This window comes from Drosophila rhopaloa, unplaced genomic scaffold, assembly GCF_018152115.1.
Source record: "Drosophila rhopaloa isolate 14029-0021.01 unplaced genomic scaffold, ASM1815211v1 contig_190, whole genome shotgun sequence".
Classification (NCBI taxonomy): domain Eukaryota; kingdom Metazoa; phylum Arthropoda; class Insecta; order Diptera; family Drosophilidae; genus Drosophila; species Drosophila rhopaloa.
This window is the reverse complement of record NW_025335073.1, coordinates 4,810,820-4,827,411: the sequence shown is the minus strand read 5'-3', so window position 1 is coordinate 4,827,411 and position 16,592 is coordinate 4,810,820. Positions and strand designations below refer to the sequence as shown.

The 16,592-nt window shown below is 46.0% G+C and overlaps 1 protein-coding gene across 1 annotated transcript; it reads right to left on the bottom strand.

Annotated features, from left to right (window-relative positions):
- Positions 1-3,458: 3,458 nt before the first annotated feature.
- Positions 3,459-12,008, bottom strand: LOC123037636. Its single transcript, XM_044459294.1, has 2 exons — positions 11,787-12,008; positions 3,459-4,261 (listed from the first exon to the last, which is right to left on the bottom strand). Exons 1-2 carry the CDS (start codon positions 12,004-12,006, stop codon positions 3,459-3,461), a joined length of 1,023 nt encoding a protein of 340 aa, XP_044315229.1. The 5' UTR covers positions 12,007-12,008.
- Positions 12,009-16,592: the final 4,584 nt, after the last annotated feature.

Here is a 16,592-nt window from a genome sequence, read left to right as displayed (position 1 = left end):
CAGCTTCTGTTAAATGGTAGGCCCTGCCATGAGAACCTCGTTCAGCGAATGTCCACTTGACGTTTTGGCAGACCCATCTTTGAAAACACAGTGGTGGGGCAGAAAATATTTGCAAAGAGTTTCTGGGCACGACCGACATGTGCTTCAAATGCAAATATTCACGAATGAATGCCGAATATTGGACCTTGACTTCTGGCTTGCGCTCTAGCTTGCTCTCCAAATTGAGAAATCGACGATAAGCTTGATTGTACGATTCACCCAGTAATTCTAGAGTGTTATTCGCAGGTAATCGTACGGGATATTCACCAGAGTCTAAACGACGAAAGTTGGTCTTGGAATGAGCTTTGCACTCCAGTTCTTTTTTGGTGGCTGTGACCACGCCTTCACCACAGCTCTCAACTTCCCAAAAACGACGGACTAATTCATCCATATGAACTTCAGCAGCTACCAATTCAAAGTGAACAGCTTGGCCGTGTAATGCAGTTGCCTTGAGAATAGAAGATCCACCTCCTGTAACGATCCAACCAAGCCTTGTTTTCTGCAATAGGGGGTAACCCAGCAGCCAACTTAATTTGCCCTACAGATAATAGCTCAAAGAACATGCTTGCTCCAATAAGGAGATCTATTCGCCGAGATCTATAGAAATCCGGATCGGCCAGCTGAATATTCGAGGGAATTTTCCAACCATCGGGTTTAACTGTCAAAGTGGGTTGATTGCCGGTAACCGCTGGAGCAACAAGAGCAGGCATGCGAAGTAATCAGAAGTGTTCGACTTTAACTTAACGCAAACGGAAACTCCTTCAGAGTCAAATCGAGCATCTCCAAGACCTGCAACTGATATGGTAGACTTGGTTTTATGCAACTGCAACTGGTGAGCGAGTCGGGAAGTCACAATGTGGACTTGAGATCCCGAGTCTAGCAGCGCACGGCTGATCGACTTTGAACGCTTATGATGGCAGTTGCAAGAAAGACAATGTCAGAATCCACATTCTGAGCCAGCAAAGAGGTAGAAAGGCTTGAAGTGGTTGCAATTGGCGTACTTTGTTCTGCAGCTGGAGCTCGCATAACCTGGGTCGAAGACTGAGTGCCAAGGTGCAAAAGGGTGTGATGCTTGGACCTGCAAGTTCGACAGCAGCCTAACTTACAATTGCGCATTTGATGGCCCTTCTTTAAGCAATTAAGACAGAGCGCTAATTCCTTTACCTTTCGAATACGCTCTTGCACTGACAAATTGGCGAATTGACCACAGCTATAAATTGAATGACCACTGTTGTCGCAAATAACACATCCATTTCCAAAAGTGTTAGTGTCAATTAAAATGCTTTTGTTGCGGCTTCTTCCTGATTGGGAACTATATGAGTACGATGCTGCAGTATGCTCTACATTTTCCAATTTTTGACAACGCTTTGACAAAAATGTAGTAAATTGATCAATCGAAGGAATTTCATCAATAGCCGCAGATTCTTCCCAATTGGCCTGAGCTTTGCTGCCTAATTTTTGGAGTAAAACATGAACCAGAATGCAATTTGAGCACGTAGATTAGCATTTATTTTATCAGATATATCTCTCAGCTTCGCTGCGGACCGCATTTCCACTTTAGGGAGACCCAAAATTGGCCCAAATATGGGATTGGAAAATTAGACGCTTATTATTGAAACGGATATTCAATAACTCCAAGGCTACAGCATAGTTGCTGTCACAAATTTCTAATGAGCGCACTGTATCCAAGGCGCAACCCTTCAGGCTAGACTTTAAATGCTGCAGCCTCTCAATGTTAGTGAGCTCCACGTCATTGTCAATGATAGCTTTGAACATGGATTGAAAGTCGACAAATTCAGTATAGCCACCAGAAAATTCAGGCAACCTCAATTCAGGCAAATTGACGCTTACCCAATTCTCGATTTAGCATGATTTGTATTGATATGATGAGCTCTTCAAAATCATCGCGAACCTGGCTGCCGATTTCATTAAAATCCAGTTCTTCAAGACTGTCATGGACCTGGGCAAATGCAGCCTTATTCTCCTCTGAGAGCTTAACATGAAGCTCTAATTCTTCCTCATTCATCGCCTGGAGCTTCTCAACAGTCAAGGCCCTCTCAGAGGATTTCGCCTTAGAAAGCATTGATTCAGCCTTCAATTTAAGATGCTTCACCCCTGAACTAAAGCAGCTAAAGTTGTTTCGGTTGACATTTTAATAAATTTATTTTATTATTTTCAGCTTTTATCACTCGCAAAATAATTAAATTCCACTGTGCAGTGCGTGCTGTACCAAAACTCTTGACCACCGAAAACTAACGGAATGTATGTGCGTCTATTTGCACATAAACGGCAATATAGCGGTGGAAGGGGGTGCAACGAACTCGCGAACAAAAACGTTTGGTCGCCGCTGTAAAACGTTTCAAAGCGGGAACGAAGGCACAAAGAGGAAACCAAAATGTTCTATATGATGCGCGGGGCGGGTGCGAAGTGAGTTTCTAGCGGTGTTTATGTGTTACCGCTTGCGCTTGCATATGTACTTAGAACTTGCAAGTTATGTATATGCGCGATCAATCAAACGAACGAAAATTAAATTGTTTGTTTGGTTGCACTTTAGTTTTTATTGTTTTTAGATCACGTCGGGGTCACCAAAATGTTGGGTCAGTGAGCTTTTTCACTAACGCTAACCTTTAATGGTGCCCAATTAAAACAAAACCGCACAAGATTTCAATTAAATATGCACTAATTTTATTCTAAATGACACCAATGCCTTAATTACAAAGTTTAATGTTTATGCTTAAGATTATTTGGTTGGGCAGGCAGACCGATTTGTCTGTGCCTTTTAACAGCGAAAGTATAAACGAAGAGAATGGGCAGGCGATCTGCGACCGTGCCTTCAGCGAGCGAGTACAAAATCATGCCACTGGATAGCTCTTGAATTAAAGATATTCGATTAGCAATAAAAACTTGAAAACGTGAAGGTTCATCGCTTATTAATGATAAAGCTACAGCAGAATCTGACCAGCAAAAAAACGGGCAATCAAAGAGCATCATGTTGCGTACGTCCCGCATCAGTTGAGCCAGTAAGAAGGTTAGGTTAGGTTAGGACGGCTGCCAGGCTGTAGCCTGGTACACTTAGACCTCTGTGGGTCCATTGTGATACCGTATGATCTCTATTTTTGGGTCCCCTATCCGTTAAGAGTCAGCCTGTAAGTTGGTCGATCAGCAGGTCCCCCATCCGGAGGATTTAATAAAAGAGATTAGACTCTTCAGGTTAGTCTGCGATATTTCGGTCAGGTCATTTATGAAAGGCTATCCTAAGTGTTTCAGTCTGAGCCTGCATAGGGCTGGGCATGAACAGAGTAGGTGTTCCACCGTTTCCTCTTCTTCCTCATCCCTGCAGCTTCTGCAAAAATCGTTTTTTGGGGCTTTTAGCCTGCCGGCGTGTGCGCCAACGAGCCAGTGGCCTGTGAGTACTCGAATTAGCATGCTGCACTCAGTGCGGCGCTGAAATTGAGTAGTTCTGATGTTTTCTTATTGTTTATTACAGGCCATGTCTGGTGAGAGATTCGGCATTGCGGTGTGTTTTGCCAATAAGTGTTGGCTAATTTGCTGAAGTGGTTTTTAATAATTAGCTTACAAGTAGCCATCGGCATGCCGACATTCTCCTTTCCTGGAAGGAGAGGTATGGTGGTGCCTTGCCTGGCTAGCTCGTCTGCTATACAGTTGCCTACGATATCCCGGTGACCCGGAACCCATATAAGGCTGACAGTAAACTGATTAGCCATCTCGTGGAGAGATTTGCGACAGTCTGCTATTGTTCGGGAGCTTGTGTTTGTCGAGTAGATTGATTTAATAGCCGCTTGGCTATCACTATATATGTTTATGTGTCTGTTCTGGGTGTTTAAGTCCCTTAAACAGACAAGTGCTTCCATTATAGCGTACACTTCCGCTTGGAAGACACTGCAGTGGTCAGGAAGTCTGAAAGACCGCCTGATCTCTAATTGCTCGGAGTATATGCCTCCACCTACGTGTCCGTCTAGTTTGGAGCCGTCTGTATATAGACAGATTGCGTCTATTGAGCCCGGTCGGCCACGATCCCAAACTTCCCTGCCTGGGATCAGAGCTTCGAAGGGCGTGTGATTGTATTCACGGGTTTTACATAGATCCGTTTTTGGCGGGATCAATTTGTCATGCTGAAGAATCTTAGCGTGACCATACAGTTGGGCTTTCCATTGCCCTGTATCCCTTAGTCGAATGGCTGCCGATTTCGCCCTTTCCATTCCTGCTAAGTCCAGGCTCTGGAGGTTCAAGATCGCATTCAGCGCTTCGTTTGGGGTAGTTCCGCCTTTGGTGTTAATTGAGACGGCCGCGGAGACGCGGATTGGGACCTGTCCAAACGGATAGATGGGATCGACCTCGGTTTCTTGTCGTCTCCCGTGGGCATTCTTGGACTCGAACTTTGCGGATCAGCTCTTGTCGACAGACCTGAGCAAGGGGCGTCTCGTTCAGAACGTGAGGATATTCACCGTTAAGCTCTCGGCGCGATCTGAGTCGCCAACGAGTTGGTCGTCGCTGCCAATGAACGCACGCAAAAGAAAAGAAAGCCAGAGAACGGTCACACTGTTAATTTGTGCGGAGTAGAAAGCACAGTGCCATAAACAACAAGAAGAATCGGAAGAAAATATTTGGAAATCGATGAAACTGTATTGATTGTTTATATATTTGTATATCTTGTTGACTTCTGTTTTTTTGTTTATTTTAATTTTTCCCTTAGTTAGTGTTGCCAAATAATTTTTATTGTATTAATGTTTTTATTTATTTTTTTTTTTTTGTTTGGAAAATTTCTTTGATTGCAAAAAAAAATCCGGAAAACCGCAATAAAAATAAATTTATTAATCCATTAAATAAATTAATTACTTTGCTTTTGGAAATAATTAAATAATAATTATAATTATAAATACTTATTTTTTTCTTGGAGCCGGAATGGTGGAATTAAAAAACCTTGGCTTTGGTTCGGGAGAAGCGTTCACTGGGTTATGCCGGTCGGCAGCGCAGTGCATGCGTGAGGGCGCGGTAGAGAGAGAAAAGGAAAAAACAGCAACAATAACAACACGGCCGCTGCGGTGGTTAATGCGGCAATTTGGAGAAAAAACAATCACGGTCGCACCCGTGTGGATTTGAATTTATTTTATTTTATGTTCCTGAATGTGGAGGCAGAAAATATATTTATGTAGATATGGGCATGCATGCGTTTATGGATATGTGTATGTTCCTGTATGTGGAGGCAGAAAATAGTTCTATGTAGATATGGGCAGGCATGCGTTTATGTGTAAGTGTATATCGGTACAGTAGAGCGTCGAAGAGTGGACTGTATTTGAAGTGACGGAACAGATAAAATTATGTGGAAAGAAAAAAAAAACACAAGGCAAAAAAAATATCTCGACAGCGGCGGATTGTACGGCGAACAGGGAAACTCCCGAAATTACTTCACACCGAGTGACTGATATTAGTTATGCCTTTTTATTTTCCACCACACAATTTCACTTTTTGTCGTATTTTTTTTGGAGGCAGAATTGCACTGCACTATGTACACAAGTTGTCACGCGTGTATGTGTATGTCTGGATGCACATATGTATACCTTGACCGTTGGCAAGTTGATGTACAACGGGGAACGAAAGGAAAACGGCAAGGAGTATGGCGACGCACACAAAGCGGAGACGGATAGAAAATTTTTGGAATTGAAGGAATGTTAAATTTTCTCGACTGCCGTTGTGTCGGGAAAACTCGGACGTGGAGTTGACACAAAAATCTTACTGCAGTGTGAACGAAATTTAATGTTCGAACCACTGCTAAAGACCGGCAGCGAGAGGGAGTCGGAAAATGCTCGTACTTATCTTTTTTGCGGAAGAAATCACAGGAGCTGCTGGTCGAATGGCAGACGGATATCCTTATCCGGCTCGAAGGACCAAAATGTTTGTAGGGGGCGATCCTTCCACAAGAAGATTTGATGGCACAAAAAATTCCCACGGCGCAAACGCAAAGGGAGACGAAAATGAAGAAGTCGGGGGCGTCGTGGGGTAATTCAATGTATTTAGTTCAGCTGCATACAAGAGACTAATTAAAACTTAAAACTAAAACCGCGCTCCCGCCCGCTTTACTCCGTTCAAGCGAGAGCGGGAGATCGGCAGCGGCCGTCCGAGGAGTTCGGATGCGAAACCCGAAGTTCGCACTCTGGAGCGCGGACGTTGCGAGAGGCGAGCGAGGGAGCGCAAGAGGGGCGAGAGCGAAAGCTCGGAGAGCTCAGTGTCCAGCGCCAATGCAGTGGGCCACTGACCTAAACACGTAGCATTATCTGACCATATCCGGGCAGGTTTGCCTCTGGTGAGAATAAACCGCTTCAATGCTCTTAAGAACGCTGGTGTTGAAAGATCCTGAACAAGCTCCAGGTGGATCGCTTTCGTCGCGAAACAGATGAAAACGCAGACGTACGTTTTCACAGGCACCTTGCTTCGAACTCCGGTTTTGTAGCAAAATGGCCCGCAGAAGTCCAGACCAGTAACCATGAACGTTGATGTTGCATTTACACGATCCTTAGGTAGGTCAGCCATTAAATGCTGAGATAATTGTGGTTTAGCTCGGAAGCATATGACGCACTTGGACGTCGCAGATGATACGGTTTTTCGGCCACCTATCGGCCAAAATTGAAGACGCATGTTAGCGAGCAGCGCTCGCGGACCGGAATGCAAGTTTTTCCAAAGCAAGTCCTCAGTGCTCATTGTAATCCAAGGACGAATTTTGTAGTCTGCCACCAACTAAGAATGCAGCCTCCAGTAGTCATCAGCCAGGCTGATCATTTGGATGCATCTGATAAGCATCTGATTGCCCATTTTTACATCTTCGACATCGAGACCAGGACGTCTTATGCGGTGAACAAATTTGTATACGTATCCAAAAGGTGTGGGTGATCTTTTGCCAAGAATTCACGAACTTGCATTTTGAAGATAGGTCCACCTCTTTAGCGACGCCGACCAAAATGCGCTTTCTGAGGTCGGGGGAGAGTCTTCACTGGCATACAAGATTCAGGCCAACCGCGCTGATCCTTAAGAAGAAATTCTGGGCCTCTGAACCAAAGGGCAGATTCCAGAAGCTCGCTCGGGGAAGCACCTCTTGACAAGATGTCGGCTAGATTGTAGTCGGTCGGTACATAGCGCCAATTCATTCCACTGGATAGCTCTTGAATTAAAGATATTCGATTAGCAATAAAAACTTGAAAACGTGAAGGTTCATCGCTTATTAATGATAAAGCTACAGCAGAATCTGACCAGCAAAAAAACGGGCAATCAAAGAGCTTCATGTTGCGTACGTCCCGCATCAGTTGAGCCCGTAAGAAAGCAGCGCACAACTCTAATTTGGGAACAGTGAGAGTCTTCAAAGTTGCCACACGAGATTATGAGCAAAATAGATGCACTTCTCGTTTGCCATCAGCTATTAAAACGAGATAGATATATCCTCCATATGCGTCGATGCTAAGCGTCACAGAATCCGTGGATCTCAATAGCACCATTTGGGAGCAATATTGTGGAAAGCACCAGCCGTTTACATGGCTTTGGAGAGACCTGTATGGGAGAAAAAGAAAAACGAAAGACATCCGCTGCAGGATCCCAAGCAAGACCCAGTGTCTTGGTAAAGTCGCTGCCATCGTCAAACTTCAGGAATGTTTCTTTTCCCGAGTCTGGAACTTTATCAAGGACATCGCGCTCGTTGGAACACCATTTCCTGAGCTTAAAGCCACCTCGTGCAAGCAAGTTTGTTGTTTGAGACATGATTTCGAGGACTTCCTGTGTTGATTGGCCTCCTGTGATCAGATCATCAACGTAAAAGTCCCGCAAAATGATTTTAGAACCGATTGGAAATGTGCTCTTCTCATCATTCGCCAGTTGATGCATCGCGCGAACGGATAAAAAGGCTGCAGGCTTAGTTCCATAGGTCACGGTATCAAGCTTGAATACCTGCACCTCCTGGTCCGGTGAGTCACGCCAAAGAATACATTGAATACCTGCACCTCCTGGTCGGGTGAGTCACGCCAAAGAATACATTGAAGATAGCTATCGGGTTCATCCACGCGAACACACCGATACATCTTGCAGATGTCACCAGTCAATGCAACAGGGAAAGTCCGAAACTGTAACAGCGTGTTGAACAGCTTCTGTTAAATGGTAGGCCCTGCCATGAGAACCTCGTTCAGCGAATGTCCACTTGACGTTTTGGCAGACCCATCTTTGAAAACACAGTGGTGGGGCAGAAAATATTTGCAAAGAGTTTCTGGGCACGACCGACATGTGCTTCAAATGCAAATATTCACGAATGAATGCCGAATATTGGACCTTGACTTCTGGCTTGCGCTCTAGCTTGCTCTCCAAATTGAGAAATCGACGATAAGCTTGATTGCACGATTCACCCAGTAATTCTAGAGTGTTATTCGCAGGTAATCGTACGGGATATTCACCAGAGTCTAAACGACGAAAGTTGGTCTTGGAATGAGCTTTGCACTCCAGTTCTTTTTTGGTGGCTGTGACCACGCCTTCACCACAGCTCTCAACTTCCCAAAAACGACGGACTAATTCATCCATATGAACTTCAGCAGCTACCAATTCAAAGTGAACAGCTTGGCCGTGTAATGCAGTTGCCTTGAGAATAGAAGATCCACCTCCTGTAACGATCCAACCAAGCCTTGTTTTCTGCAATAGGGGTAACCCAGCAGCCAACTTAATTTGCCCTACAGATAATAGCTCAAAGAACATGCTTGCTCCAATAAGGAGATCTATTCGCCGAGATCTATAGAAATCCGGATCGGCCAGCTGAATATTCGAGGGAATTTTCCAACCATCGGGCTTAACTGTCAAAGTGGGTTGATTGCCGGTAACCGCTGGAGCAACAAGAGCAGGCATGCGAAGTAATCAGAAGTGTTCGACTTTAACTTAACGCAAACGGAAACTCCTTCAGAGTCAAATCGAGCATCTCCAAGACCTGCAACTGATATGGTAGACTTGGTTTTATGCAACTGCAACTGGTGAGCGAGTCGGGAAGTCACAATGTGGACTTGAGATCCCGAGTCTAGCAGCGCACGGCTGATCGACTTTGAACGCTTATGATGGCAGTTGCAAGAAAGACAATGTCAGAATCCACATTCTGAGCCAGCAAAGAGGTAGAAAGGCTTGAAGTGGTTGCAATTGGCGTACTTTGTTCTGCAGCTGGAGCTCGCATAACCTGGGTCGAAGACTGAGTGCCAAGGTGCAAAAGGGTGTGATGCTTGGACCTGCAAGTTCGACAGCAGCCTAACTTACAATTGCGCATTTGATGGCCCTTCTTTAAGCAATTAAGACAGAGCGCTAATTCCTTTACCTTTCGAATACGCTCTTGCACTGACAAATTGGCGAATTGACCACAGCTATAAATTGAATGACCACTGTTGTCGCAAATAACACATCCATTTCCAAAAGTGTTAGTGTCAATTAAAATGCTTTTGTTGCGGCTTCTTCCTGATTGGGAACTATATGAGTACGATGCTGCAGTATGCTCTACATTTTCCAATTTTTGACAACGCTTTGACAAAAATGTAGTAAATTGATCAATCGAAGGAATTTCATCAATAGCCGCAGATTCTTCCCAATTGGCCTGAGCTTTGCTGCCTAATTTTTGGAGTAAAACATGAACCAGAATGCAATTTGAGCACGTAGATTAGCATTTATTTTATCAGATATATCTCTCAGCTTCGCTGCGGACCGCATTTCCACTTTAGGGAGACCCAAAATTGCAGTTATATGGGATTGGAAAATAAGACGCTTATTATTGAAACGGATATTCAATAACTCCAAGGCTACAGCATAGTTGCTGTCACAAATTTCTAATGAGCGCACTGTATCCAAGGCGCAACCCTTCAGGCTAGACTTTAAATGCTGCAGCTTCTCAATGTTAGTGAGCTCCACGTCATTGTCAATGATAGCTTTGAACATGGATTGAAAGTCGACAAATTCAGTATAGCCACCAGAAAATTCAGGCAACCTCAATTCAGGCAAATTGACGCTTACCCAATTCTCGATTTAGCATGATTTGTATTGATATGATGAGCTCTTCAAAATCATCGCGAACCTGGCTGCCGATTTCATTAAAATCCAGTTCTTCAAGACTGTCATGGACCTGGGCAAATGCAGCCTTATTCTCCTCTGAGAGCTTAACATGAAGCTCTAATTCTTCCTCATTCATCGCCTGGAGCTTCTCAACAGTCAAGGCCCTCTCAGAGGATTTCGCCTTAGAAAGCATTGATTCAGCCTTCAATTTAAGATGCTTCACTCCCTGAACTAAAGCAGCTAAAGTTGTTTCGGTTGACATTTTAATAAATTTATTTTATTATTTTCAGCTTTTATCACTCGCAAAATAATTAAATTCCACTGTGCAGTGCGTGCTGTACCAAAACTCTTGACCACCGAAAACTAACGGAATGTATGTGCGTCTATTTGCACATAAACGGCAATATAGCGGTGGAAGGGGGTGCAACGAACTCGCGAACAAAAACGTTTGTTGCGTACGTCCCGCATCAGTTGAGCCAGTAAGAAGGTTAGGTTAGGTTAGGACGGCTGCCAGGCTGTAGCCTGGTACACTTAGACCTCTGTGGGTCCATTGTGATACCGTATGATCTCTATTTTTGGGTCCCCTATCCGTTGAGAGTCAGCCTGTAAGTTGGTCGATCAGCAGGTCCCCCATCCGGAGGATTTAATAAAAGAGCTTAGACTCTTCAGGTTAGTCTGCGATATTTCGGTCAGGTCATTTATGAAAGGCTATCCTAAGTGTTTCAGTCTGAGCCTGCATAGGGCTGGGCATGAACAGAGTAGGTGTTCCACCGTTTCCTCTTCTTCCTCATCCCTGCAGCTTCTGCAAAAATCGTTTTTTGGGGCTTTTAGCCTGCCGGCGTGTGCGCCAACGAGCCAGTGGCCTGTGAGTACTCGAATTAGCATGCTGCACTCAGTGCGGCTGAAATTGAGTAGTTCTGATGTTTTCTTATTGTTTATTACAGGCCATGTCTGGTGAGAGATTCGGCATTGCGGTGTGTTTTGCCAATAAGTGTTGGCTAATTTGCTGAAGTGGTTTTTAATAATTAGCTTACAAGTAGCCATCGGCATGCCGACATTCTCCTTTCCTGGAAGGAGAGGTATGGTGGTGCCTTGCCTGGCTAGCTCGTCTGCTATACAGTTGCCTACGATATCCCGGTGACCCGGAACCCATATAAGGCTGACAGTAAACTGATTAGCCATCTCGTGGAGAGATTTGCGACAGTCTGCTATTGTTCGGGAGCTTGTGTTTGTCGAGTAGATTGATTTAATAGCCGCTTGGCTATCACTATATATGTTTATGTGTCTGTTCTGGGTGTTTAAGTCCCTTAAACAGACAAGTGCTTCCATTATAGCGTACACTTCCGCTTGGAAGACACTGCAGTGGTCAGGAAGTCTGAAAGACCGCCTGATCTCTAATTGCTCGGAGTATATGCCTCCACCTACGTGTCCGTCTAGTTTGGAGCCGTCTGTATATAGACAGATTGCGTCTATTGAGCCCGGTCGGCCACGATCCCAAACTTCCCTGCCTGGGATCAGAGCTTCGAAGGGCGTGTGATTGTATTCACGGGTTTTACATAGATCCGTTTTTGGCGGGATCAATTTGTCATGCTGAAGAATCTTAGCGTGACCATACAGTTGGGCTTTCCATTGCCCTGTATCCCTTAGTCGAATGGCTGCCGATTTCGCCCTTTCCATTCCTGCTAAGTCCAGGCTCTGGAGGTTCAAGATCGCATTCAGCGCTTCGTTTGGGGTAGTTCGAAGGGCTCCACTCATACACAAGGCCGCCATGCGCTGTACTTTGTTAAGTGGAGTTAAGATACATTGTTTGTGTAAAGCGGTCCACCACAGAGCCACTCCATATAGTAGGATTGGCTTGACTACCGCTATGTATATCCAATTGACTATTTTAGGGGACATACCCCATCTTAGCCCAATTGCTTTTTTACAAGAGTAAAGTGCAATGGTCGCTTTCTTGGTTCTGTCTTGGTTGTTTAGTCCCCATTTAAGACGCTTATCTAATACTAACCCCAAGTATCTTGCGTGCTCGCTAAAAGAGAGATTACAGTTGTTTAAAATGGGTGGGTTAAGTTTAGGGATTTTGTATCTATTTGTAAAAAGGACTAGTTCCGTTTTTGAGGGATTTACCCCAAGTCCGTTCTTTGTAGTCCATTCCGATAGTGTTTTTAGTTTTGCGGTCATAAGATCGCATAACGTTTGTGGGTACCTACCATTAAAGATGATAGCGACATCGTCTGCGTATGCCACTATTTTACAGCCTCCTCCTTCAAGAATCCGCATAGGGGGTGATAGTACACCTCCTTGCGGAGTGCCTCTGTTCACTAATCTAGTCTGGGTCGAGGTCCCTAGTGTGGCCGTGACCAATCTGCTTATCAGCAATTTGTGGATCAGCCCCACCAGTGGTGGCTCAACCCCTAGTTCAGTGAGGGATTCTGTTATTGCCGTGGGGAGCACGTTGTTGAACGCTCCTTCTATGTCAAGGAAGGCGATCAAGGTGTATTCTTGTATACTGAGTGATTTCTCGATGTTGCTAACTACCAAGTGTAGCGCCGATTCGGTCGACTTACCTTTGGTGTATACGTGTTGCGCCTCTGATATCTGCGTCGGGTCAATGATGTCTCTAATATGTAGACCTAACAGTCTTTCTAAGATTTTAAGCAGGAATGATGTCAGACTTATCGGTCTGAAATCCTTCGCTGTAGTATGGGTGGCTTTCCCTGCCTTAGGGATGAAAACGACTTTCGTTTCCCGCCATGCTGTAGGTAGTTCTCCTACTGCAAGAATGGTCTGGAATATTTTTCTCAGCCAGTTTATAGCTAGTTCTCCTGCTTGTTGAATATGTTCCGGTGTTATATTATCCGGTCCCGGCGATTTGTATGGCTTAAAACTATGAATGGACCAGTTTATATTACGGTCTGATAGTAGGAGATTTAAGTTTATTCCTTCTCCGGTGTGTCTTCCTGGGGGATGTCCTGATTGTAGGCTCCCTGGGAAGTGAGCGTCTAGGAGTAGGTTTAGGGATTCTTCACTAGAGTCCGACCATGATCCGTCAGCCTTTTGGAGATAGCCCAAGGATACGGCTGTCTTAGAAAGTATTTTTCTGAGCCTTGCGGCATCAGTTGTCTTTTCAATGTCCGAGCAGAAGTTCTGCCACGCAGTTCTCTTCTCTTTTCTAATGTCCTTTTTGTATGTGGCTAGTTCCTTTTTGTAGCTTTGCCAGTTTATGTCCTCATTTGCAGCTTTCGCTCTGTTGAACAGGTTTCTGCATTTGGCTCTGAGGATTGATAATTGCTGGGTCCACCAAGGAAGTGTTTTCCTTCCCCTTGGTTTCCCTAACATGCAGCTTAGAATGCCGCGTTGCATGCTTCTGTGAACTTGTTTACTATATTATCTAGCTCCTGAGTGCAAGGAGTGCTTTCTGGTGGCTTCCTGGGGAGGAAGTTCGATAGAATTTCTTTGTATTTATTCCAGTTTGCCCGCCTGGGGTTGGCAAAGCTGACCGGCACAGGTGATACTAGGGACAAAGTTGTCTCTATAAAGCTATGATCTGAAAATGAGTGCTCGTTGGAGACAGCCCAGTTTGTGACTGTGTTTATGAGTGAATCTGATGCCAGGGTTAGATCTATGATCGTTTGGCACGTTTTTGTTATAAAAGTAGGGGTATTGCCCCTATTGCAAAGAAATAAATTCGATTTAAGAATGAAGTCGAATAAAGACTCACCTCTGTCGTTGTTGATAGGGCAGCCCCACTGAGTATGGTGGGCATTTGCGTCGCATCCTATCACCAAACCTTTCTTAAGCTCTTCACATTCCTGTACCAGTCCTCTGACTAGCGCGTCTGGGGGGTCTACCTTTTCGGAAGCCATGTAGGCCGATAGCATCCTAAAAGAGCCGCTTTGCAGCTCCAGGCTTATTGCTGTGTTGTCTCCGTTGCTGTATTTGTGAAGCAGAAATGTACTAAGACGCCGTTTGGCTAAAATGCAGGTTCGAATTTTACCTTGTTTGGGGTCATGCATAAGCTTGTAGTCTTTTGTTCCCAGTCCAGCAACCCTGCCTCCTGCTACCCAGGGTTCCTGAACTAAGACCACGTCGGCTTCGCCTTTGGCCAGGCGAAGCAAAAGAGCAGCGGACGCTGCTTTACTGTGATGTAGGTTGATCTGCAGGAGTCTTAGCGACATCCCAAGCTGCAACCTCCACCACAGTAACGTCGGCCTCCGAATCGCTCAGGTCCACTTCGTCGATTGCCGGTCCCATCGCTCGCATCTCTCTGCTTAGCGACGAGTCGGTTGAATAGCCGTCCTCCGGCACACCAGGGGCCTCCACTTCCACCGCAAGCACCTGCTCGGCTGGGTTGCCGGCAGGACTTCCAGAGGAATTAGAGTCCCCTTTATAGATTTTAATGTGTATGGCACTGAACCCATAGTTAAGCGTTCCCCGAGCAGCCTCTATGGGAGCGATAGACTCCTTATTCAGTACCACAATCGCTTGGTTTACGTCTCCTTCGTGCTCCTCCACCTTAACGACCTTCCAGTCTTTTGTGGGGAGATGTGGGTTGCATTCTTGCAACATAAAGAGGATGTCCTCCGGTGATGCGATTGCTGCTGGGAGCCAAATTCTGGCTCGCGGTCTACTGGGGACGTCACACCAATCTAGTGCGACTATGTTCGCCCCTTCGTAGACTGCTCCGAGCTGAGCTACCGCCTGTTTATATAGGTCAGCTGATCGCTGATTATCGCAGGCCACCACTTTTACACTGCCCTGGTACCAGCCCGCGTCCATACAGCATGGCGCTGAACCGGGCTTCTCGCGTACCATACGCAGGCAAATGAGTGACAGCTTGGACTCAACCGCCTTCCATTTGTTTCTGGGGATCCTGCTCTCCGGATTTCCCCTATCAATGAGTCCAAGTAGGACCCGATCTTTGGTGATCTCGGCAAAGGAGACCGACGGCTGGATCCTCGATCTCTTCGCCGACGGGCCGGGCAGCTTTATGGAGCGTTGCCTCTTCGCCTGAGCACCTTCTTGTTGGGGCTTCTCTTGCCCATAGTTGGGAAACACCGTCCTTGCCCACTCTACCTTCTTTAGCCATTCGGGCGAAGGCGTGGCGACAGTGCTTCTGGCATGTGAGCGCAGGGTTTGGGCGGCAGTCCGTCTCTCTGCGTAAGTAAAATTCTTCTTTGCACCAGCGGGTGACCCGATCGACTTTGCTGCGCCTACCACTGGTTTTGGCGCAGATGCGCACATAGCAGAGGCGTTAGCGACAGTCTTTCTGTCCCCCGTCATCCCTAGTTTGGGATGGGGCCATCGTTCGGAACCATCGTTCGTCTTTGCAGCGCCGGGTTTTTGTGGAGTTCCCGTCTCCGTTTTTTTGTTTGTGTTTTTGTGTGTTGTTTCCATAGTTGGTCCCACGAGCTGCGGAGAAGGGGAAAGGTCCGCCCGGGCAGAGATCCGCGTTACCCGGGTAAGGCGGTAGATAGAACAGGGGGTCGCCATCTCCCTGAGCCCACCGTTTGAGACTGGGCTAGTTGTTGATCCGGGCCCCCAGCCAGGCTGACTCTCGGCACGGTCCGGATTACACCGTAGTCCGGCCCGGAGTGAGATGTTGTTTGGGAGAGGAAGTGGGTAGGTGGTGTGTGGGGGATATTGGGTTTGTGTAAAGCAACTCTTTAGATGCGGCTGAACAAATCGCATCGTCGGTACTGCCTCGTTGCAAGATACCCGCTGGTTGTCCGGGTAGCCAGTAAGAAAGCAGCGCACAACTCTAATTTGGGAACAGTGAGAGTCTTCAAAGTTGCCACACGAGATTATGAGCAAAATAGATGCACTTCTCGTTTGCCATCAGCTATTAAAACGAGATAGATATATCCTCCATATGCGTCGATGCTAGCGTCACAGAATCCGTGGATCTCAATAGCACCATTTGGCGAGCAATTGTGGAAAGCACCAGCCGTTTACATGGCTTTGGAGACACCTGTATGGGAGAAAAAGAAAAACGAAAGACATCCGCTGCAGGATCCCAAGCAAGACCCAGTGTCTTGGTAAAGTCGCTGCCATCGTCAAACTTCAGGAATGTTTCCTTTTCCGAGTCTGGAACTTTATCAAGGACATCGCGCTCGTTGGAACACCATTTCCTGAGCTTAAAGCCACCTCGTGCAAGCAAGTTTGTTGTTTGAGACATGATTTCGAGGACTTCCTGTGTTGATTGGCCTCCTGTGATCAGATCATCAACGTAAAAGTCCCGCAAAATGATTTTAGAACCGATTGGAAATGTGCTCTTCTCATCATTCGCCAGTTGATGCATCGCGCGAACGGATAAAAAGGCTGCAGGCTTAGTTCCATAGGTCACGGTATCAAGCTTGAATACCTGCACCTCCTGGTCCGGTGAGTCACGCCAAAGAATACATTGAATACCTGCACCTCCTGGTCCGGTGAGTCACGCCAAAGAATACATTGAAGATAGCTATCGGGTTCATCCACGCGAACAC